Source organism: Erpetoichthys calabaricus, chromosome 7, assembly GCF_900747795.2.
Source record: "Erpetoichthys calabaricus chromosome 7, fErpCal1.3, whole genome shotgun sequence".
In the NCBI taxonomy this organism is placed as follows: Eukaryota; Metazoa; Chordata; class Cladistia; order Polypteriformes; family Polypteridae; genus Erpetoichthys; species Erpetoichthys calabaricus.
The window spans coordinates 54,868,864-54,893,028 of record NC_041400.2 but is presented as its reverse complement, the minus strand read 5'-3'; the positions used below and the strand labels follow the sequence as shown (position 1 = coordinate 54,893,028).

The window sequence follows — 24,165 nt, the reverse complement described above, 5'->3', positions numbered from 1 at the left end:
TAAGTGCCAGCTTAACTGAAAAATTAAAGAAAACATACTAAGTTTTAAAAAAAATCAGTTTTAACGGGAAAAGATGCCGACGAAAGAAGAGAAGCAGTGGGACGCTAGGGTGAAGAGCTGCTCATTAAGCAGCAAGGTCATCAACCTCTGAGCAAACGAATGGTAAACGTACAGAGAAAGAGGATAAATACCATGAATGGTCATGTCAAGTATATTCACTCCACGTTATCGTGCAGTGCGCTGTTACTGGTATTTTGATAAAAGAATCTGAATAACATATAAGAAGCGTATAAATTATTAAACAGTAAAACATTAACATTTAAGAAGTAAAGATACATTGAGTACTACTGTAGTGCTTTCGGGTATAGTACATTTTTTGTTTGCCCATTACATGCATAAATGTATACATTTTTTGGTGTACCTACCCAAGAACACGCGACATGACCCGGCAGTTAAAAATTTATCGCTCCAGCAATTTTAACTCTGTTACAAAGTCATCTAATATGGTATTGCAAACGGCAGCGGAAGCGTTTCTATAAACTCAATTTAAACTTACTGTTTACACCGTGCTTTGAAGATGCATAGTATGCGACACGTGTTTCGCCGTAATTGTGGGCTCATTAGGAGTACACAGTCACTGCACTCCCTTACTGGAATCGATCCTCGGACGTAGAGGCGAAGCCCCTAACGTTGTGCTACGGCGTGTGGTTCGTTCATTTGACAGCATGTAGATCGGGGTAATTACATTGCAGGCATTCGTAGTGTGATTCACAATCTGATTGTATGGGTGGTTACCTACCAGGTAACGCTTGTGGTTGGTGAGCAAGTCGGCTAACTTCTGCCACGGTGCCCTCTTTCAGTTGCGAGAAGCAGATCATACAATGGTTGAAATAGTTTAATATATATAGCAAAATCACCGCGCTTCGCAGGGGCGAATATGGTATTGCAAACGGCAGCGTTTCTATAAACTTAATTTGAAGTTACGGTTTATACCGTGCTTTGTTTCATATTCTTTTCCTACTTTATCAATTGTGTAATGTGTTTTTTGAACAGGTTTGATTCATGGAAGTGATCACTCCTGCTGCGTTCAGTCACTTCACGTGAGCCGCTCTCTTGTGTGATGTTGCGATGTCCACGGGTTTATTTAATGTTAGCTAAGACCCGGCAGTTAAAAGTTTCTCACTACAGCAATTTTAACTCTGTTACAAAGTGATGCAAACTGTCGTTTATACCTCGTGTCTTCTCATTAAAGTTGGATCTCGCGAATATGGCATTGCAAACGGCAGCGGGAGCGTTTCTATAAAGTTAATTTAAGGTTAGGTTTATACCGTGCTTTTTTATACCTCGTGTCTTCTCATTAAACTTGTATCTCGCGAATATGGTATTGCAAACGGCAGCGGGAGCGTTTCTATAAAGTAAATTTAGACTTACGGTTTACACCGTGCTTTTTTATACCTCGTGTCTTATGAAGATGCTTGTATGCGTCACTCACTCGCTTCTTATTGTTTCGCTGCCTTGTCAATTGTGTAATGAGTGTTTTCTTCAGCGCTCTTTGGGGCTCCTCCTTCTTTTCTACGTACTGAGTTCACAGTCAGTTCACGTGATTACGTGGGAGGCGTGATGATGCGACACGCAACTCAGTCTCCTACGGCCATCTTGCTGCCTTCCATTACAGTATATGGACAAAAAAGAGGTTCCAGTTATGACCATTACGCGTATAATTTTGAAATGAAACCTGCCTAACTTTTGTAAGTAAGCTGTAAGGAATGAGCCTGCCAAATTTCAGCCTTCCACCTACACGGGAAGTTGGACAATTAGTGATGAGTCAGTCAGTCAGTCAGTCAGTCAGTGAGTGAGTGAGTGAGTCAGTCAGTGAGGGCTTTGCCTTTTATTATTATAGATATATATATATATATATATATATATATATATACACAGTGGAACCTCTAGATACGAGTTTAATTCGTTCCAGCACTGAGCTTGTATAGCGAATTTCTCGTATCTAGAACAAACGTCCCCATTGAAAATAATGGAAATCCAGTTAATCCGTTCCGCATCCCAAATATATTAACATAAAAATCAATTTTCCTAACAAATAACACTGATAAATTATATATACTGTAGTCTACCTTTAATAAATAACACTGGTAAATAATATAACTGATTATTAAAAGAATCAAAACAGGTGTCCAAAGTGCAGTAGAGCATTCAATAAATCTTTAATCCTTAAAACAGTTGTGAAGTGGAGGTTTAAAGTACATAAGAATAACAATCCTTTAACACGAGGTTAAAACGTCAACAGGAAGCAGTCTTCAAAAAACAGATGACAATCCCCGGTGCTTCTTCTCTGTTAGCGTCTCACCTGCTTCTCCCATGCGGGCTCTGCAACAGGCGAGACACTTAATGCAGCTGACCTTCTCTACACCGTCCTGCTTCAGCTGTTTGGCTCGCCTGTTCAGCTACACGCGAGCCTGTACTCGCTCGCTCTCTCGCACCGACTTCCTACTGCTGCGGATTCCTGCCTCCTCCTGCAACCTCCGTTCTCTCTCCTCTCCTCTCTTTTCTTTTACTTCTTCTCCCCCTTAACCGGCTCGCGCTTCTCTATATATGCGGGGAAGACATGGCAGCTGCTAGGGTTACCACTTTTAATACAAAAAAATAAGGGACGCATACGTATTGATTCAAAATGGGACGTGCAATTTCATTCTCAAATACTGGACGATTCCGTATTTTAAAGGACGGGTGGCAACCCTGCCCAGCCCATCAGCCACAGGACAAATCATGGATGTGGGCAGTTTCCCACCTGTGCACTTAGGTGAGAAACGCAGACACCGCAGATCGCCCTGCGGCTCGCTACAGCTACCACGCCCCCTCGCTAAGCCGCGAGCTATACCCACAGCCTGGCTCGTTATGTGAGCCAATGCTCGTATTTAGATCTGAATTTTTCGCTCATACTTTCCTCGTATTTTGAATTTCTCGTATACAGAGGTGATCGTATCTCGAGGTTCCACTGTATATATATATATATATATATATATATATATATATATATATATATAGAGAGAGAGAGAGAGAGAGAGAGAGAGAGAGAGAGATTCTGAAGGGAAAAAAATTTAACTTGAAAAATATCAAACTTATCCTTTAATGTGTTGGGCTAGCCTATTGCAGATGTCAGTTCAACTGAGAAATTATTGTTGGAATTGAAAAAGGCCCAATGCAACCTGACAGAGCTTAGGCAGTTTAGCGAACAAGAAGAATGAGGTAAAACTGCAGTTTCCAGATGTCCACACACATTGTTTTAATACAATGTAATGGCATCTACTTTATAAAATATCTTTACCATCTTGCAAATATTATTATTATAAAATAATCAAATATTGCTTCTTAAATAATAAATGTAATTCAGTAAACTATTCAGGTGTTATTAATCTCCATGTAGACACCCTTCAACTAAACTGTTAGCCAAATTTATTCCCCTATTGGACATTTAAAATAATCTTGAATTAGTCAAAATTAAAGGTACAGTGGGAAGACTTGTGTCTTTCTTAATTCTACAAGTTACAACATATCTTAAATAATAAATGTAATTCAGTAAACTATTCAGGTGTTATTAATCTCCATGTAGACACCCTTCAACTAAACTGTTAGCCAAATTAATTCCCCTATTGGACATTTAATTTTGACTAATTCAAGATTATTTTAAAGGTACAGTGGGAAGACTTATGTTGTAGCTTGTAGAATTAAGAAAGACACATCTTCAGGTGCTCACCTGTAGAAGTCACGTTACTTAGTCTCAAAAATGCGTTCTCACATTCCTCAGACAAAAGGGAAACATTTTAAAATAAGGATCTAGAACTGATGCTTGTTGACAGTGGCACCGAATGAACGTAACATAAACGAAAAAGATTCAGCCATTGTGACCGATAACGTTGCTATTATGGAGTTACTTCACCTCGCCTGCTTTGTGCACATGCTCACTTTTGTATAAAAAGCTGCTCTGAAAATTCCAGCAATTGCCTGCTTGCTTTGCCGGGTGAGGTGCATTGCTGTAGTAGTACAGCTAGCCATGTGCCTAAAGAGAAGCAACATTTATTGGACTTGGCAAAACACAAATTTGTGATTGATGTGGCCATGCATTAAAACAGAGTATTGGAAATGCTAGAAAAGATTTTGGAACAAACAGCGAGTCATCTCAGCAGCTCTGTACATAGGCAGCGAGGTTCTTCCGGGTGTGGATGGCATACAGTGTGCTTGCCTACAATACATCCACCACAGGTGCCCAGTCATTTTTAATTTGTGATTGTCACGTGGAATCTGCTGCCCTGGATGTTCAGCTGTCACAAGTTAGGGCTACTCTCTCCATTGACCTGAGAAACGTGCCAATTCCTTGCTTAACATATCCCTAAAGCTGCTGCACAATAACTTCACTCAATTGCTTTCTGGATGGTATAGCATATCACAGTTCAAAAGCCTGTATCATTTGTCGAAAGCCTTCATTTTCAACAACGGTGTTGGGATCCCACATCTTTACAGATAACAACTAGTATAGATTAATTTTCCTCATGCCCAAAAAATAACAAACTGAAGCTTGGAGCTTGCTGCTGCCTCTAGCTCTACTTGTTTGGATGTTAGCTGAGATTATGTTTATGGGTGACGCTGTGGTAATGATTTCTCAAATTTGTTATGTTACAACAATAATTAACGTACGAGTTGCACAGCTTACATATGGCTTTGCTTTTATCCAGTTGTTCTATACCAACACACTGTTTGATTCTGTAGTAAGTCCACATGTTTAAGTGTTGAAGACTTTGATTTTAATTAAATAGTACACACCATTTTGTGCAAAAGTGTAAAGTGCATTTTCTGTAGAAAGTCTTAACAGGCGCATTAGCACCATCTACCGGATCAGACGCTAAAAATGAAGATAAGCAAAAATCTACATATGGTAATTGAGCAGGATAGAGAATGACAACTTCGATCTTAAGACTTTAACAATTGATATCGAATTGTTTAAGTGAAAAGTAACGATTAACTTGAAAATCAATATTTTCACCCAGGCCTAGTGAACTGGCCCTTATAGACACTGAAACTATGTGTAGTATTAACACCACCTTTTGAAATGAACTGTAAGGAATAATTCTGAATAACCCTTCTGTGTTAGGCTATTACATTTTTGGGGTAATTTTAGGGGTACAGGAATGCAATGGTGTACTCTGGGGCAAACCATTTCCCTCAAATTTACACCAGTCTTGTTAATTACAGTATTTAACAAAATCTCAAATTTGTCTAATCTAGTTCAGGGTGCAAGGCAGGAATACACTGTGAACACAACACAAGCCTGTCAAACTGAGCCAATTTAGAGTTACCAATTCACCTACCAGACCACACATCTTTCAGTAAATCCACACAGTCACAGGCAGAACATACAAACAACACATAAACAACAACCTGGACTCAGGATCTGTGAAGCTGACCACCACAGTCATCTCAAAAACAATGCAATCATGCACTGAAATTTTTAAGTGTAATTTATTAAAATATTAGAACAGGTAACCAAAGAATTGAATAAGAGAAAAGTAGCCACAGATTATCTAAATGACTTCAACAAAAAGACTGCAGCAGCTGCAGCCCTCTAGTTCAAAGTCTGTAATCAGTCCGTATCCTTGATACTTCACCCTTATAAACATGGCCTCAGCCAATAGTACTATGACCTAAAAGACACACTGTATCTTGTATTTGATTATGTACATTAAATTAACTATCATTTTACATTTCCAGATCATCTCAAAGTGTAACTTATTTTACTCACAGCATAAAAAACCCGGCAGACAAGGTGACTCTCTAGATGGCAGTCCCCCCAAAGGACAGGGGGAAAAAAACAAGGTTGTTATCTGCAACATAGCAGCAAAGTTCACTGCTTTAAATAAAAGAAAACACTAAAATATTACTTACCAATATTTGTCATTTAAAATAGTTCACATATTGCACAAACACTACTATAAATGCAGGCAGATATCAAAAGATAAATACTATAAATATAGTTGTCTCACATTTTGTTTTGAAATGAAAAATTATAAAGTGGCAAAAGTACAAAATGTCCTTTTTCATTTCTGGGCATACCTCTGTATGTCCTTTAATATTTTTGAATACTGCTTTATGTTTTCATCTCAAATGCACATTGCTTTTGTTTATGGCAAAAATAGCAACTTTGACTTCACTACCATAATTGCATATAGATGGCAGTGTTTTTTGGATCAAACATTGTAAACTAGTGTTAGACTCTAAATACATTTATTCATTATTATATATTTCTTAGCTTTCCTTTATCCACTGAAAGTACAAATTATACAAATTACGTTTATGACTTTCAAGTAATACTTGACAAAACCTTAAAAAGAAATAACTGTATATACAGTTATCATTAATTTTTTATGAATTGTGAAGAAGAGCTGCAAACACTGTCAAAAATCTAAATCAAAAACTTCTACAAAATGTAATCTGCATATTTTTTTATAAAACTGTTTATAAACCAATTCAGATATTATGGACATGTTGTCTCTAGTTAATAACCAACCAATATGAAGTGACTGACTGAACAGGTTAATAACTCTTAACCAACTAAGCTGGCCACTGGAATTACACATAAAGCTTAAACATTTGAAAAAACTAACATTGTAGTTACGGTAGACAAGCATGTGAATGGTTATATGAAAAGGAAAACATTTACTACAAACCTGGAGTTTTCAAATATGTCAAAATGGAAATGTTCACAAAATATAATTACTTATAAGATCTATAAGTTCTTTTTTCAAAAATAAAACCAAAGCTATTGCACATTTTCAAAATAAAGTCACACTGTAAGCCTTATGTTTAATTAATTGTATCTGATACCTGAAATGGCTCATTATCTGTATTAAAGGTTGATGATTGTTTACAGGTGTGAAGGTACATATACTGCATATACAAAATATTGTCTATGGTTGAGAATATATTTTGAAATGGAATAATTTTAACAGTCTCCTAATATGTAACCTTCATAAAGGTTACAAGTTCCAAAATTTGAAACAGAATTCTGTAAGTCCTTACCAGACTATTGCTAAGTGTCAGCTCTTGCTACTATCTGAAGAACTTGTGGGAATTGCAATTGATTCAGCAGTTGAGTGATGACTCACATCTGCCTTCATTAAGACCTCGTAGTAAAGAAGATAAAACACAGGAGTAATAATTCCAACCACCAACATGATTGCCACAGCCATCCACCACCTTAAGCCCCAGTCTGCTCCATAGTAGGGATCTTTTCGAGCAACTGTTCTACGTTCCCCAACCCCAAGCTGTGTCTGAGAAGTCAATGAGAAGACAACTTCATTTAAAGTGCTCCGTGATGGGTCTACACATTTCAGCTGCTCAATGTCTTTATCAACCTCCTGAAGGAAATTCCCTACAGTTTCTACTGAAGAGAAAGAGTCTATTGCTGCTTCCACTTGCTTGGCTTCCAAATCAGTCTGAGCCACTGGGGAGCTGGGCTTGTGTGTTGAAGAACCATGGGTCTCTGTTAGAACACTGAACTTCTTCACAGGGATTCTTATTGATCTCAAGGCAAAAAAATCCTGCTCAGTTAAGAGGTTGTTGGCTCTCTTAATTTCTGCAACCTACAACAAAATATAGACATACATGGTTGTTATCTAGATGAACAAAATATATTTTTTGCATTCAGCCACAATAGACATAAAATGTAATTAATACCGTTTCTGATAACAAAAACCTTCCATGCTTACAGCACCTTTAGGCAATCATTTAAGAATTATGCCTGCAGTCACGATATTACAGTAAGTACTGAACATTTAGAAAACAAATATATACAAATTAAGTTTAAACAAATAGAGTATTAAAAATACAATCCTGCTTTTCCACTATTATCCTTGCATTAATATGGTTTTTAAACAGCACATTAAGGCTATAATAATTGTAGTAAATTTCTGCATATATTTGAACATTAAAAACTGAACTGAAAATGTTGAATGTCTCTAATCTTTTCATTCCATGCACTGCTATGCAATATTGTGGTGTTTATTAAGTTCAAGTTCAATTGCTGTTTTCACTGCATAACTAAATTTTCATCCACTCATCTCCAAAACAGTAGTGCCTGACAGATGTGCAGTACCAACAACAGACAATGAATACAAACCTAGTCAGTACGTCATCAACATCAGATAAAATACAGAAGAAACACTCGTGCAGTTGTCAGTGCGAGGGCTACTGAATAGTCCTATGACCTGTAGATAAAAACTGTCTCTGCATCTAGAGGTGTGAGTGTCCATGATCTTGCATCACTTCTTGAAATTAACAAGAGAAAAAGTGTGCAAGATGACCGCCATCTTTAATAATAATGTTAGCCCTTCTAAGGTAGCATGTAGGGATATCACAGGAACCAAAATTTTAGTACTAATTTGATACTAAAGTTCCAAAAATATTATAGTACCAATAAAGTCAGTACTACACTCATTCATGTCTGCAAGTAGACAAATTACTCCAGAAAACAAAATAATTAATAAAAACTACACATAAAAAATGTCTCACGATGCAGCACCATATCAGCACATCAAGAAAAAAAAAACCAGCAGAGGTCACGTCTGGGAAAGCTTTTGTGTTCACATAATAAAATTTCAGCACGCAAGGGCAGGAATTGTGCTTTCTATTTAAAAAAAAAAAATCACAATATGCATACAGGCTTAAATTATTGTATTTTTTATCCCATTACTAGCCAAGCCCCTCACGGCTCCGCCCACATAGTAGTGAAACAAGACAGTGATGAGGGCCCTGTCCAGCTCCCTACTCCTGACGTGATGCTTCCCCCTCCCCTGTATTGCTCCTGCAAGCGAACTATGATTCTTAGTGTGATGAGAGAAGTCACAAAATCAACCAGAATGTTCAAGCAAATTATACAAAAAAATCCGATCTAAATCTGTTAAGTAATTCTCTTGTGAAAGGCGGACAGACAGACAGACAGACAGACAGATGTTGGATATTTATATATATATATATATATATATCCATATTACTAACCGAGAATGCTAAACCGGATGATGGACGCAGGCACATCCGGCAATGGGCCGTAGCTGCAAAAAGACGTACTGCGCAGGCGCAAAAAGAGTCCGCGAGAGTCGGCTGAGGAGCCGAGAAAGGCGGATGAGGGGCCGCGAGAGGCGGACAAGACCACAGAAAAAAGGAGTGAGCACAGGAAAAATGGAGAAATGAGGAAACGCAGGCAAAGCACGAAACACATTGCACACGAAACTAGACCCAAAAAAAAAAAAAGAAGCTCGCACACAACAGCAAGGCCCCCCCCCCCTACAGGCACCGGACGGGACACACACCAAGAGGGGGATTCAACAAGCCCATGGAACACAAAAAAAAGAACACAAAACCACCCCACAGACCCTACAAGCAAGGGACGGGACACACACAAACAGGGGGATTCAACAAGACACAGGAACACAAAAAGAAAGAAGACGCTCGCGCGACAACAATCCTCAACCCCCCCCCCACACACACATCCATAAGAAGTGACACCCAAAGCCACATATTCTAAAGTGAACATCAACACCTTCACACTAGACAGCATAGGTGTCAGCATTGGTGTATCTCCTTACAATAAAGCACTATTAACCGTTCAACTGCAGAAAAGGAAACATATTAACAGTGACTGCGATCCTCCTTATTACTTATCCATATTTCGCATGCTGAGAAAGAAACAAGTCATGAATACACGGTCACGGGTACAAAACGAAAAGGAAAGGATAACAGGAACAAACACACGAACACGAAAGAAACAACAAAATAGACGGCTATGCAGCATAGGTGGATCTCATTACAATAAGGCACTATTAACCGTTCAACCGCAGAAAAGGCTCCATATTAACAGTGAGTGCAATACTCCTTATTACTTATCCATATTTCTAAAAGAAAAAATGACTCGACTCCAAAAACGCAAAGCTCAACTAAAGCTTCTAACTAACGATGTACCTAAAAGTAAAAACTTTATGAACTGCATTAGATCCTACAATACTTCATTTAATATGCACAAATCTACATCCTAGATCCACATGACGCAAACTATCAATCAAAGTGCTGCATCGCAACAGGCACGGATTCAAAACGAAACACCTCCCGTCTCAGACATACGTTAATGGCAGCGAAGGCTACAACGGGCTTCTCACACAGCACAGGCAAATCGATTACAGCTCCAAAACAACACGTCCCAAATACTACACATGCAACAACGCGCCTCTCAAACGGCACAAGCAAAACATACACCAGGAAAATTCATTCGGATTAATGAATGTCATTTGCAATCATTGTCATTCAGTTCACTTCCCTGAAGAAACAACTGGCAATACAAGTTATACATTTACACGTTTTTGTCAAAAGGGTCAAATTAGACTGCCTTCTTTACATTCATATACTGAATATCTACAGAAGCTTATAACTGACGATGTACCTGAAAGTGAAATCTTTATCAACTACATTAGATCCTACAAATCGGAATCCACTATGAACATTAACAGTGGCACTGCACGTGACATCCGTCTTGAAAAAATGTTTATTGATGAATGTTCAATGGCATGAACAAACGTTTATGAATAATAATATTCGATTTGGAGGAAAGGTACTTTTATGAGGAGGAGATTTTAGACAGTGATTAGCTATTCTTCCAGATACCATGCACTCAGCTATTGTTCAGTGCACCTTAAAATACGCAGACAATTGGCATTGCTTTCAAAAGATACAGTTAGTAAAAAAGATACGATGTCCAGAACCAGATCATAACAATTGCTTATTACAACTGAGAGATGGTACACTCACCAATACAGATGGACTTCAGCCACATATTATTACAATTCCTCAAGCCTTTATCTGCGACGACTTAGTTACAGAGAGATTTGGAACAGCAATCTCATTAGACCAAATGCCCCTTTTAACACAACGCACTATATTATGTCCAAAAAATATTAATGTGGAAAACATAAATACCCAAGTCATTCCATTACTTCCTGGAAAGACACAACTCTTTCTAAGCTCTGACAAACTTGACTCTGATCACAACAATAACCATTTTAAATGACCTTAAAAGTTCTGAGCTGGAATTACCTTTTACACTTAAACGGCGTGTACAAAGAAATTTTCAAATAAACCTTTACACTGTGCCACACACTTTATTGTTTGCTTTCTATTTGCATCATCTACACCGTCACACTATTCTATATCTCATTCATACATCACGCTCTTTGTCATTCCCAACACCAGGGGTTGGCGAGCGAAGCGAGCAGGGGGCGGAGCCCCCTAGTATATATATAAATGGAATCAGTTCAAAAACATATTTGCACCTTCTTTGAGAGTGAAATGACGTTACCAATCAAATGAGGTGTAATTGTTTAACTTATAATGACAAGGCCCATCTCCATATTAATATAACATGTACTGTGTTAACAGAGATGTGTGATCACTGTTAGTAGGACAACCGAAAACAGTGTACCTCCGTGCTTATCTGCAAACTGTATGTTTATGTCATTTGACTTTTCAAGACAAACTACCATTCATTAGTATAACCTGTTACGTGAAAGCACACTTCATATATTTGAATGGTACGGTGAAAAATGTAATGCTGTCTCACAGTTAATACATTTTTTTGAATACAGGTAATGACAGCCCAAGCAATTTTCAAATTCTCAATTTGTACATAGGCATAAGAAATAATGGAATCTGATCACTTATGCTATAAACCTTAAAAAAAAACAAAAAAAAACACAAAGGCTGTTTACAGGAGTTCTAAAGTAAAGGTTTTGTGTAAAACTGACAAGTTTGATTTCACACAGGAAGCTTAAAAATTGAGACACATGTAAAGAGAAAAAAAAGGAGGGAAAGACTTAAATAATTAAAACACAGCAAGTTTCTGACATTTGAAATTTGAATTAATTTGACTAATCTATTAACTATTACTCTTTAGTAATTTTTTTTCACCAGCTAATTATTCAAATATAAATCTTACAATACCAAATATTACAAACCTAACTGATTGGTTCACTGTCATACAAGACTTTACAAGCATTTTGTTAAAAAAAACAACTGTAAACATTAGATTTAAATGGAAATATTTGGGATTATCTTGAAATTCGCTATTCAACAGGTGTTGTTTGAATCTTTATATTTGGTATGCATTTTAAGCAGTAGTCTTCAGCTACTGGACAGAAAATGTAGGAGAATAAATTTAGAATGTGCACATACTAAGGCAAATAAGGTAATTCAAGCTAGGGGCCTGGTGCCTCATGTATAAACGGTGCGTACGCACAAAAATGTTACAAACGAACATTTCCATGCTCAAATCGCAATGTATAAAACCTAAACTTGGCGTAACGCCACACACATTTCCACTGTAGCTCCAATCCTGGTGTACGCAAGTTCTCCGCTCAGTTTTGCAGACTGGCAGCACCCAGCATCAAAGCAGTGCTGTTCCTGTGCGGTTACCCATTCTTTTTTAGATCCACATCCCTGACGCGGCTTTATCACATACACTGAAACTAACTGCATATTGTGTATTAGTTTAATGCATCTGATTGTAATTAACCTGTAACAATATAATGGTCCAGGGAATAGCCAAAGTATTCCAAATACCATAGCTGTTTTAGCATTGTTACTCTCACTGCATCTTCTTTGTCTTCTTCCAGCTGCTCCCGTTAGGGGTTGCCACAGCGGATCATCTTTTTCCATATTACTCTCACTGCACCACTCGGAATATTTATATCACTGTATCTGAGTGGGGAATCACAGATCTACAGCAGAGAATTATCGGTATACAGCATCAAGCACACGCTGCCTCAGCCATGCTGCCTATTTGAACTGCTCTCATACAACAAACACTTCAGAGCCTTTCCTGCACGGACCTCGCAGTTCAGAAACAGTTTCATCCAAAGAACTATAAACGCACTCAATCAGTCCATCAAGTGCTCCTTGTAGAACTGTTTGTACTTATAAGTACAATTACCTCACTGTAAACATGCAATGCAGTTATAATATTGCACAACCTGAACCAATTTATAAAGCACATATTTACATGATGAAAGATGAAATGCAGCAAAATATGTTTATTATATTATACAGATAAAATGTTAACATCATTTAAATAATCTATATTGTTAATAATTAAACATGTGAGGACACGGTGACACAGCGTTAGCTAGTTCATGGTTTGTTCCTGCCTCTCGCTGTATTCTTGCTGGGGCTGGCGTGACACTGGAAGGATAGATGGATAGAATAATTAAACATGTACTACGAAGATATTTCAATGTTCCTTAAAAGTTTTGAAGAATCGGCGTTCTAAGCTTACAGATGGCTTAACGTCTATTACAGAGCTGATTGTGTGGCGATTGGGTTTTTGGAGAAAGAAAAGTAAGGACAGGAATTGGGGGTTAGTACGTTTGAAAGAGACAGTACTGCTACAATAAAGTATTGCATCGAAGGTCGCGCATGGCACAGCAAGCATTTTTTACGTGAGACATGAACAATCACTGCGCCACCGTGTTCCCATGTTTAATAACATGCTTTAACTCCTATCACCATGAAAATGGTATCACGTATACATCTCAGTATTTTAATTATTCAGAGAGCTGTAATATTACGAATTTAATGGATTCAGTGTCCTGTCAGAGGCAGAAAAAGCCTGGAAGCACGTAGTGATTCACACACATAGAAGATCAAATACAAAACAAAGCATTTTTACGTGCTACTTTAGTTATGATGGGATTTGAGAAACTAGTAAATTAAACGGTTTTAAGATGAAGTTTATGATGTTCTACTTTAATGACAAAATAAACTACGTGATTAAAGTGGAAATTTCAAGATTAAAGTTGACATTTTGTGTTTTTTCTCCACTGTGTGCCTCTAACTTGCTTCTAACTTCTTTTGCCTTATTACTGCTTTGTAAATTAAAATAAGAACATTGGAATAGCTATTGGGATATATTTGCAACTCTGCCCCCGCCATCATGAAGCAATGGTAGAGAAAATTTGCAATGGTAAAAACTGAAAAGTCCATACCAGCTGTCTTGTGAGTCCATTTGGTGCTATATGCTACAGGGGCACATTCACATTGCAGTTAAATCTGACTCAATTCCCATTTTTGGTTCACGTCGCAACCTAACAAACCACAATAAACACCAGCTACATGCTGACCGCTGACATGCTGACTGCTGACTTCAAATTGTTTACAGTGCAGGATTTACACACATTTCTCACCTAACAATGGCAAGGGCTTAAAATTGCTTTGCTTGGTATTCTCACTGCCAGATCAAAATGCAGAAATCCATAGACACAAAAGACATGTAGTTGTGCGATACAAAATTGCAGTTTGACAACTGTAGAATTATAAGTGGGGCATTCAGTTACTTATGGCAACATCTGTCTGCAAGACTCGCTTGGAAAAATACACGCTTGAGGTGTCACATTTCAGAAAACTATGGCAACCTTGCTGTATCGGCAGACCTTCTTTCTTTCACCTCATATTTCTGTTTTCTCTAATGCCATACTCGCACTTTGAGATTTTTAGAAATAGTGGTCAAGTGACTACTCACACTGCACAATGCAGTTGCCAGTCGTAGATGTGCTCAAACTGTATAACCATGTTTGATCTGAATGACATTCCATGATGTGGGTGGTCAGACTATGTGTGTACATGGCCCTGACAGACAGCTTTAGCCACTGAGATTTACAATAAAACTTTACCCAAAAAAAAAACAAAAACAAATGGCCACAGGCTTTTTAAAAATGTCAGAACTGTGTTGCTGTTCCTTGCTGTACTGTGTGGATGTTTAAGATGTGGACAATATGAACTGTGTTATGCATAGAGAACTGGAGGTACGTATTATATGTAAATTTACCATTGTGTGTGTAATTTTGGGTTCTTCCAGTGAAGGATTCCTAAGATGCTTTTGTCATTGGTCTTTTAGCTTTAAGTGTGTTGCTGTTTAATAGCTTTTTGAAATCAAAATGAAATGAACATGAAAATGAACATGACAACAGCAACACCCAATGTACAGTGGTTGCTGCACAATGAAGTTTGGTAAATTGGATGGCAACATCAAAAAAAAATCAGGTTGTGAAATTGCTCGTACTACAAAACATGACAGAAATTCTTCTGATCTTACAACAGCCCAATCATATGATGCAATTGGGCACTGCAACCCCTTTCATACTGTGGGTGACAGATGAAGCTGAAAATCGGGCCGACTCAGATAATCAGTCAGCTACTACAATCCAGGCCAAAATCACACAGTGTATGCACAGCATAAAAAGACTGAATCTGTGTAAAATGTAAAAAAAAAGTTAACCTGGTGCAGCAGTATAAACGAAATTTCAAAAAATTGTTTTCTTTATAACTCACCAGACTAACAAGTATCTTACAGTCATGGAAATAATAATCTTACCATGCAGTCCCATATACCATAAACTTAGAAATTAAATTTTGCTCCCTAAAATAAGTTACTAGCCTAATATTAACACAAAATTCAATGTGATCCAAGTCTAATGATTATGTTTAAAATTTTACTGATGATTCCAGTTTAACATATCCTCGCCAATGTATGCAAAGAACGCAATATCACCATCCAATTAATGCACAATGGAGTTTTTCAAGTCAGACCTACAATGGAGAACTTTTTAGTAGTGTTTGTTTATTTGTGTCATAGTCCCCCGCTCATATTTATGATGAGTTAGCATCCATAAATTTGAATAAAGGATAACTGAAAACAAACAAATAAACAGCCTGCTCCAAACTATTTTAATTCATCTTCTTATTAGAAAATGCTTGTATAAAAATATAGAAAATGTCTTAAAAAATGTAGGTGTGATGAAGACTACTGTGATTGAATGTAGCTCACCAAACAAAATTTTAAAAAATTAAATCAGCACCTTGCTCCAAACCATTCCTTAGATTTTCTATAATCAACGGTGCTGCTGTTCAAGGCATGGGATGAATGAGCAGGCTTTGTGAATATTATGAACTAGAAACCTGAACATGTGAAACTTTATTATTAAAATGCAGTGGGCATCAAGTTTATCATATAATTGTAAACAATACAAGTGTCCTACCCAAGTACAAATTGAGTTTGTAAATGGAGTGAATTAAAAACTAACATTTCATGCTACATTATTTAGATTATGGATTAAACTCATCCCTGAGGGCCACAGTGGCTGTAGATTTCTGTTCTAGCCACTTTCTTAATTGGTAACCTCTTCGGTTCAATTCAAGTTTATTTTTCCAAGAGGGAAATTTGGACTGTCAGCGGGTTTTACAAATAGACCACAATATAACATTAAAAGCACATCAACAAACAACTTAGACAACATACAGTATATGAATCTTGTACAAATAAATATATTAAACATAATACTGTATATAAGGAATCATAGCAGTTTTTTTTCAGAAACAATAAATCAAGCCAGCATTAAGACTCATTTAACACAAACTGTAACAGAACAGTATTGATTAAAGCCTGTGGATGTTTACCAAAGTAAAACTTGTCTAGAAAAGTAAAAGTAGCATGTTCCATTAATTTGAACTGACTTGCTTTATAAGACTTGCAATTGTTGTTTCTTTTTTCCTTAACCAGCAGCAAATCAATAACAAGATGCAAAGTAAATCAGCAAATGACTCACTCTTGGATCTCAAACTTAAGTTTCTGGAGGGTGACTATTTTCTTGTTAACCAATTTCTTAATTAGATGCCAATTCTTGCTGTTGCTTAAACATGTCATTTAATTCTATGGCCTCAAATTACTCTCATTCTCCCACAGTAGACATTTTCAAAACACTTGGCTCACTTGTCATCTTGTTATTGTTTGCCTGCGAGTTAAGGAAATAAAACACAATTAATGTCTGCAAATCTTTAAAAGTGAGTGAATTAAAATCAAGGTAAAAGAAGTAAGTTCTACTAGCAGAAGTTTCTGGTCATGTTGGAAGGTATGAAAATTTGCAGCCTTCTAGGATCTGTGTTGGACATCCCTGGTGTAGATGCACTGTCCACTCACATTTGTACTTGTCCTTATCTCCTAAACATCCAGTAGTTTGTATCTTAATAACATAAAAAAGAGCATAGGAGCACAATAATCTTTCTCAAAATGACATACTGGATTTCTGCATTGTAAGGATAAAAATAATACACAGATATCAAGCCCTTTCCACACTTCTCTGGTCTTTTAAGGTGCATACTAACAAAAAGAAGTGCTTGAACGCATGGGACCCTTGCATTAAATATCTTATAAATCAATAACAATCACTTGTTTACCAACTGCCAACTGTGTATAAAAAGTAAAAATGGCCAATATCAAGCTATGACTGGTTGATTCGTGACACAGTACTTGTTTTTATCCAGGGTTTCTAGGAAGTTATGCTGGAGCCATTCTGGAGCATCTGGAACTGGTCCAAAGGAAATTGCTTCCCTGTACATATATGCAAACTGGAGGTCATCTAAACTAGCTGGAATGTTATATATAAGTTGTTTCAGTCTCTCAAAGCATTTCATCACAACTGGAATAAGTGACAACAGTCTCTAGATAATGAGAAATTCCATTTTTCTTTGCTTTGGCACAAGCAGAATTGTGTTTTTGAAACATAAGAGAAGCACAGATTCTCACATTAAAGTTTTAAGAATGACAGCAAAAAAGCTGCGTAACTGGTCCCTATAGGTTTCTAAATTGTGTCCTAAGTGCCTTCTGGCAATACAACCAATAGAAAAATTCAAATATGCACTTATCAGAAATGTAATACTAATTTTTAGACCTATACTAAAAAAGAGTCAAACTTCTAAAATTAGATTAAACTGTGTCAGTGAACAGAACCCCACCAGTACAATTATTAATATCAACATCTTAAACCCATTTACTGATATCAGAATCACACATCAACAATATATACCGGGTGCAGAATTCATCATTTATCTCCATCAGAAAACCATTACACAATTATATAGTGCCCATTCGATAAACAACTATAAACCCCCCCTCTGTACAGAACATACCAACATCAATGCTATAAAAAGTAATATGGCAAAAGCAATAGCAACATTGTCAAAAGACAGCAAAAGAAAAATAAAAAGGAAAATCAGTCCCATGTGTAAATACCATGCAAGGACCACTTTACGCAGTACACCAAAATACTAGAGTCCCAGAATAAGACAAAGAGGACAAATGATCTTTAACTGTAAAGTGCAACTTTTTGGTTAGTTTTTCTGCATGATCTTAGGGCGAACAATGTTTTCATTGTACATGTGTTTATGATGTGTAAAGCTCATTATGTTTTGGTAATGTGTTCCTAATGTGTCTTTAGGTTATAGTGCATCACTTCCCATGTGAAAGTAATCCTTGATAAAGGAACCGGGCCAGTTCCAAAACGTGTAGGAAGGGAAGAAACAAAAGAAATGGAGTGACCAGGCTCACGATGGAGGACTATGAACTTTGTTTGATCAAACATACTGTGGATCAGGAGGTACACTTTATGGTGTACCCGGTGTATATTTTTGAGGTACGATTCTGGGTGGGTTCAAGATATTGTAAATTAATAATTGTACTGGTGGGTTCCTCTTGACTGACACAGTTTAATCTAAGAACATTGTTGAGTTAAAGATATACAGTGGTAAAGGTTTAAACATTTGTATTACACTTCTTTCTTATAACATATAACATGTCCCAAATACACAGAATTACAGCAGACCTACAGTTTTACCTCTGCCTCTCTGGTTCAGCGCTAAACAATTTTCTTCCAAGTTCCTTTTGTAGAGACTGGAGTATGTACAAATAGTCCGACTGTCCATGATGAGGTTGGGAAAATGGGCAGTAAATGTTTTCTATCAGGATTTATGTAACACTGATTTTGCACGGTGGGGGAGGAAGGGGGCGTTTGGGGTTTACAGCTACCATGCTGTAGATTATTTGGGATACACATTTTTAAATCAGCTTTGTTGAAATCCTCATAAACTAAAAAATACCACCTTGGAATCTAAATATTTGTATTATTGGAATGTACTGTTGCTCAGTGAAATGCTAGTGTTGGCCCACAATGGGAAATAGTAGGATAAAGGATCAGGAAATGCTAAAAGGGTGGTTAAAGCCATAAGCAGAGTCAAAAACATGCAGAGGTTTCTTACCAGGAAGTCCAAGTATCAAAATAACCAAAATTGGAGTGTAAGAATCAAAAATACCAGAAAAAAAAGGTCAAAGCTATCACTATTCAGACTTGTCAATGACAACATTTTTCTTAGTGCGGGTCACTGTATCTTTATAACTGCTTTTCAGCTGTTCAGAAGTTAAGAGCACTACAAGTTGCATGAGTCAAACGGGGGCTTAACTATAATTACACAGAATTCCAAGTCATGCACAGGGTTAACAGTAAGGAGGTTAATGTGTTTTTTGTTCATTGCTCTGAACTCATTTGCTATGATGATACAATATAGCTGTGGTGAAAAAAGCAACTAGTGATGTGTAGAAGATTGATCAGTGGTCTGATACATAAGATACCTTTGAAACAATCAAGGAGAAATACACTTTGCCAAAGAAATGCCTTTTTTACTACTACTAGATTTTGTTTACTGTAACGGATCTCTGTTCCTACAACTACCTGATTTGTCTACTGCACAAAAAACAATATTAAACAACCTTGAAGATGAACAAGTTATTTTAATATATTAATGGCTAGAAGAAAATTCACCCTAAAATCAATACAACTGGAAGACAAAGGGAACAACACTGCTCAAAAAAAACAAAAATAAAACCACTCTTCCTTTTTTTTCTAAACATGTAATAATAACACCAGAGATGGGTTACAATTATGAACAGATAACCATTCACAGACTTTCACTTTGAATTCTAAATTCAAAACTGAAACACTGCCTTGACATAATCTATTTTAAACACTCTGTATCCCTGTCATCAATACCAGGCAGTTAGTGGCGGAGCATTTCCTGTACACCACAACTGCCTTGCAGCAAAATGTTGAAATAGGAGTTCTTCACTTTCTCAATTTGCCTCGTAACTGCCTTTCACAATTTTAGGGAAACTGCTGCTTCATTCGATCAAAGGTCAAGTGTGCATCATGTCATTGTAATTATGTTTATGTTGGCAGGCAGAATTTTTTTTTTTTTTTTTTTAAAGTAAACTGTATACGGTTACATTTAGGATTAAAGGAACACTGCAATCAAAAACTATATTTTTTAATACAGTATGTAGTTTGCAGTAATGTCCAAGAAAATTTGTAATCTCGTGTTTTCATACTGACTAATGATACAAAATGTTATGAAATATATAACTCACCAATCAATCACAGAATTAAAATCACTGCAAGGTGAAGTGAGTAACACCGAGTATCTCGCTACAGTGGCACTTGTCAGGGGTGGGATATATTAGGCAGCAAGTGAACTGTCAGTTCTTGAAAGTTATGTGATGTAAGCAAGAAAAATGGGCAAGTGTAAGGATCTGAGTGAATCTGACTAGGGATAAATTGTGGTGGCTAGACAACTAGGTTTACAGCATCTCCAAAACAGCAGGTCTTGTGTTATGTTCCAGGTATGCAATAGTTAGTACCTATCAAAAGCAGTCCAAGTTAACATACAACCAGTGAACAGGCTCATACATAGGTGATGTGCATGGAGAATGAAGACTAGCCCATCTGGTCTGATCCCACAGAAGAGCTACTTTAGCAGAAATTACTGAGAAATTTAATGCTGGCCATGAGAGAAAGGTATCAGAAAGCACAGTGCATCAAAGTTTGCTGTGTACCTGTAGACTGGTCAGATTGCCTGTGCTGAGCCCTTTAATCGCCGAAGGTGCCTACACTGGGCACATAAGCATCACAGCTGGACCATGGAGCAATGGAAAATGGTGGCCTGGTCTGGCCTGGTTGTGTGGACGGCTGGGTGTGTGCACATCGTTTAGCTGGGGAAGAGATGCCAGCAGTATGCACTATAGGAAGAAGACAAGCCAGTGGAGTCATAACGATGTTCTGAGCAGTGTTCTGCTGGGAAACCTTGTGGCTATTACTTTGACATATACCACCTCCCTAAGGGTTATTGCAGGCCATGCACTCCTTCAGTGGCAATGGTATTCTCTAATGGCAGTGACCTCTTTCGGCAGGATAATGTGCCCAGCCACACTGCAAAAATTGTTCAGGAATGGTTTGAGGAACATGACAGAAGAGTTCAAGGTGTTGACTTGGCCCCCAAAATTCCCCAGAACTTGATGAGATCGAGCATCTGTGGGATTGTGGTGGACAAACAACTCGATCCATTCAGGCCCTACCTTGGGGGACCTACACAGTATTAGGCAGGTAGTTTTAACATTGTAGACCGCATGAAATATCTTGGGATCATACTCTCTGCAATAAAATAAAAGTCAAAATAAATTTAAGGATCACTGCATTTGTTTTTATTTGCATTTTCCAAACCTTCACAAATTTTTCTGATTTGTGATTGTAACTGCCTTGTTGTTTAATGACACTAGCAATCACAGGACATTCCATAGGATGAGGGACGGACTAAGATACTATTTCGGGTTCTGTAGGACTCTAACCCAGGTTCCAAGATGTTAGTAGTGTTAACATTCTAAGAGTTGTCAGAACCTGTTTATTTGTGTAAAATCATTTCAGGGTAGCCAGCCCCTGGTAGAAATGGTTCAGCCCTTTCAGTGTGGGGAAACAGAGTAAGTGGTCTCAGAACTTGCATTACTGAATTGATTTTTCCTCCACACTTAACAGCAGTTTTATTTTTCAAATATAAAATAATCAAAAATTATGTGGTTACCTGTAGCCATGAGTACTAGCTATTAAGATTGTCTAAAGTATCAAAGTATCAATAAGTATCGATTGTAATATTTTAAAAATAGTTTCAATACTCATTTTTATGGTATTGATTTTACAGCCTACAAGAAAAGAGGTACTCAAATATGGCACTTGGTGCCATGGCCCACCTGCCAAGTTGTTTTGCCTGCCTAAGGAAAAGTCATCCCAGATGGAGGATCGCAGGAATCATGGGAAAGAGGGGTCCTTTCATCGGATTGGCTGGCCCAGCACTGTTTCAGCCGTGGAATGGCCAAATGGGGGAGGCAGCTTGAAGGATGAGGTCTCCAGGACTCTATACAAATCCAAATCTTATTATTGGATATATCATCTACTGTTAAATTCTGCTCTGTACTTCTAAAATTTATATTTTTTATTTCTTACTATATTGAGAAATTGTTCTGTTCTGTGTACTGCATTGTATTGTATTGACCCCCTTCTTTTGACACCCACTGCACGCCCAGCCTACCTGGAAAGGGGTCTCTCTTTGAACTGCCTTTCCCAAGGTTTCTTCTATTTTTCCCTACAAGGTTTTTTTGGTAGTTTTTCCTTGTCTTCTTAGAGAGTCAAAGCTGGGGGGCTGTCAAGAGGCAGGGCCTGTTAAAGCCCATTGCGGCACTTCCTGTGTGATTTTGGGCTATACAAAAATAAACTGTATTGTATTGTATTGTATTATCAAATCCACTTCTGGTTCGTTCTGACTTTTGACTGTTGAGCCTTACAGGCTACCAATGGGCATGGCTAGGTTAAGCCTTTTTTTATCTACTAGGGCTGTTCAGAAAGTTACTTATGCTTATCTTTTCGCAGCTTGATTACTGAAACTCTTTGGATTCTGGGATCAGTAAATCAGTGATACACAGGTTGAAGCTGATTTAGAATGCTGCTGCTCGTTTACCGATTGTGGCAAGTCAAGCAAAATGACACTTTTTATTGGCTAACTAAAAAGATTACAATATGCAAGCTTTCGAGGCAACTCAGGCCCCTTCTTACATCTTGATTACATCTTGCCTGAAGAAGGGGCCTGCGTTGCCTCGAAAGCGTGCATATTGTAATCTTTTTAGTTAGCCAATAAAAGGTGTCATTTTGCTTGACTTTCTTTACATTCATAATGGCTAACACGGTACAACACCCTAGTACTACTTGATTGTGGCAAGAACGTTTGCCTCTGTTTATCTCCTATTTTGGCCTCTTTACACTGGTTTCCAGTTAGTTTTAGAAATGATTTTACAATTTAGCTACTGCTTTTTAAATTATTACATGGGTGTGCTCCCATCTATCTATCAGAATTGTGTGTTTTACACCAGCCATCCAGAGAGCTTAGGTCTATCGGTCTCTTGTAGTCCCTTGTACTAAGTGGTTAACTATGGGTGACAAGGTTTTTGTAGTCTCTTGCACCACCTTTGTGGAATTCTTTACTTTGTCACATTAAGGATGCATCTTCAACTAAAACTATATTGAAGATTTATTTCTGTTCTTTAGCTTTTCATGATCTACAGTGATACTGGTAATCCTACTCTCTTAGTGGTTTGTTATACTCTACTGGTTGTATTAGGTTTATGTATTTTATTTTTATTTTTCTGTTTGTTACTTCTGACTTATGCTTATTGCATGTTCTAGGTAAAGCTCTTTGGTTACAGCATTGCTGATGTTGTCTTAAATGTGCTCCATATTTAAATTGACATTGACACAGAGTTGCAGTCCGATTTCTTTTAGTATCTTGTTTCTAAATCAGGGAAACAATCAGTATGAGCCTGTCTGTGTTTGAAGTAGGGATCAATGTTCCCTGTAAGCTTGTATGTGGCTGTAATATGCGTCACTGTATTGTGTGCCTTTAATTTTCTCTCGCAGTAATACTGGTTTGTATTTCCGTAAAATGCCTGTAATTTTCCCTGACAGTAATACTGGCTTTGATGTCCGTAATATGCGTTTAATTTTCTGTCACAACAGTGGGCAATCAGCAGATTCTCCCCAGCAACTGATGTAATGTGTGGCGTGTAGTTGATAATCGTGCTTGTGGCGTCTCTCCAGCAAGTACTGTGCAGTTCCCCAGCAAGTATTTTAATCTGTGCTGGCGTGCAACTGATTATTGTATGTGTGGCGTCTCCCCAGCAACGGATTTTATGTGCGCGAAAATAAATCTACTTTTAAAAGTCATCCTATTGTAATATCATGAAAATTCGTATATTTACAAAAACCCTTTAACAACTGACACTTTACACTTTACCGGGCCAGGCTTCTTAATCACAAATCTGACATCCTCAGAGTGAACACTTGCACAACCACCAACACTAAT

At 37.5% G+C, this 24,165-nt stretch overlaps 1 protein-coding gene across 5 annotated transcripts in view; it reads right to left on the bottom strand.

Annotated features, from left to right (window-relative positions):
- Positions 1-6,274: 6,274 nt before the first annotated feature.
- Positions 6,275-24,165, bottom strand: part of lysmd3 (LysM, putative peptidoglycan-binding, domain containing 3) — a 39,928-nt gene continuing 22,037 nt past the window's right edge. For all 5 annotated transcript variants that reach the window (XM_028804749.2, XM_051929527.1, XM_028804747.2 and 2 more), the window contains one exon: positions 6,275-7,649. In XM_028804749.2, the coding sequence (XP_028660582.1) occupies positions 7,104-7,649 (546 nt within the window). In that variant the 3' untranslated portion in view covers positions 6,275-7,103. The remainder of the gene's footprint in view (positions 7,650-24,165) is intronic.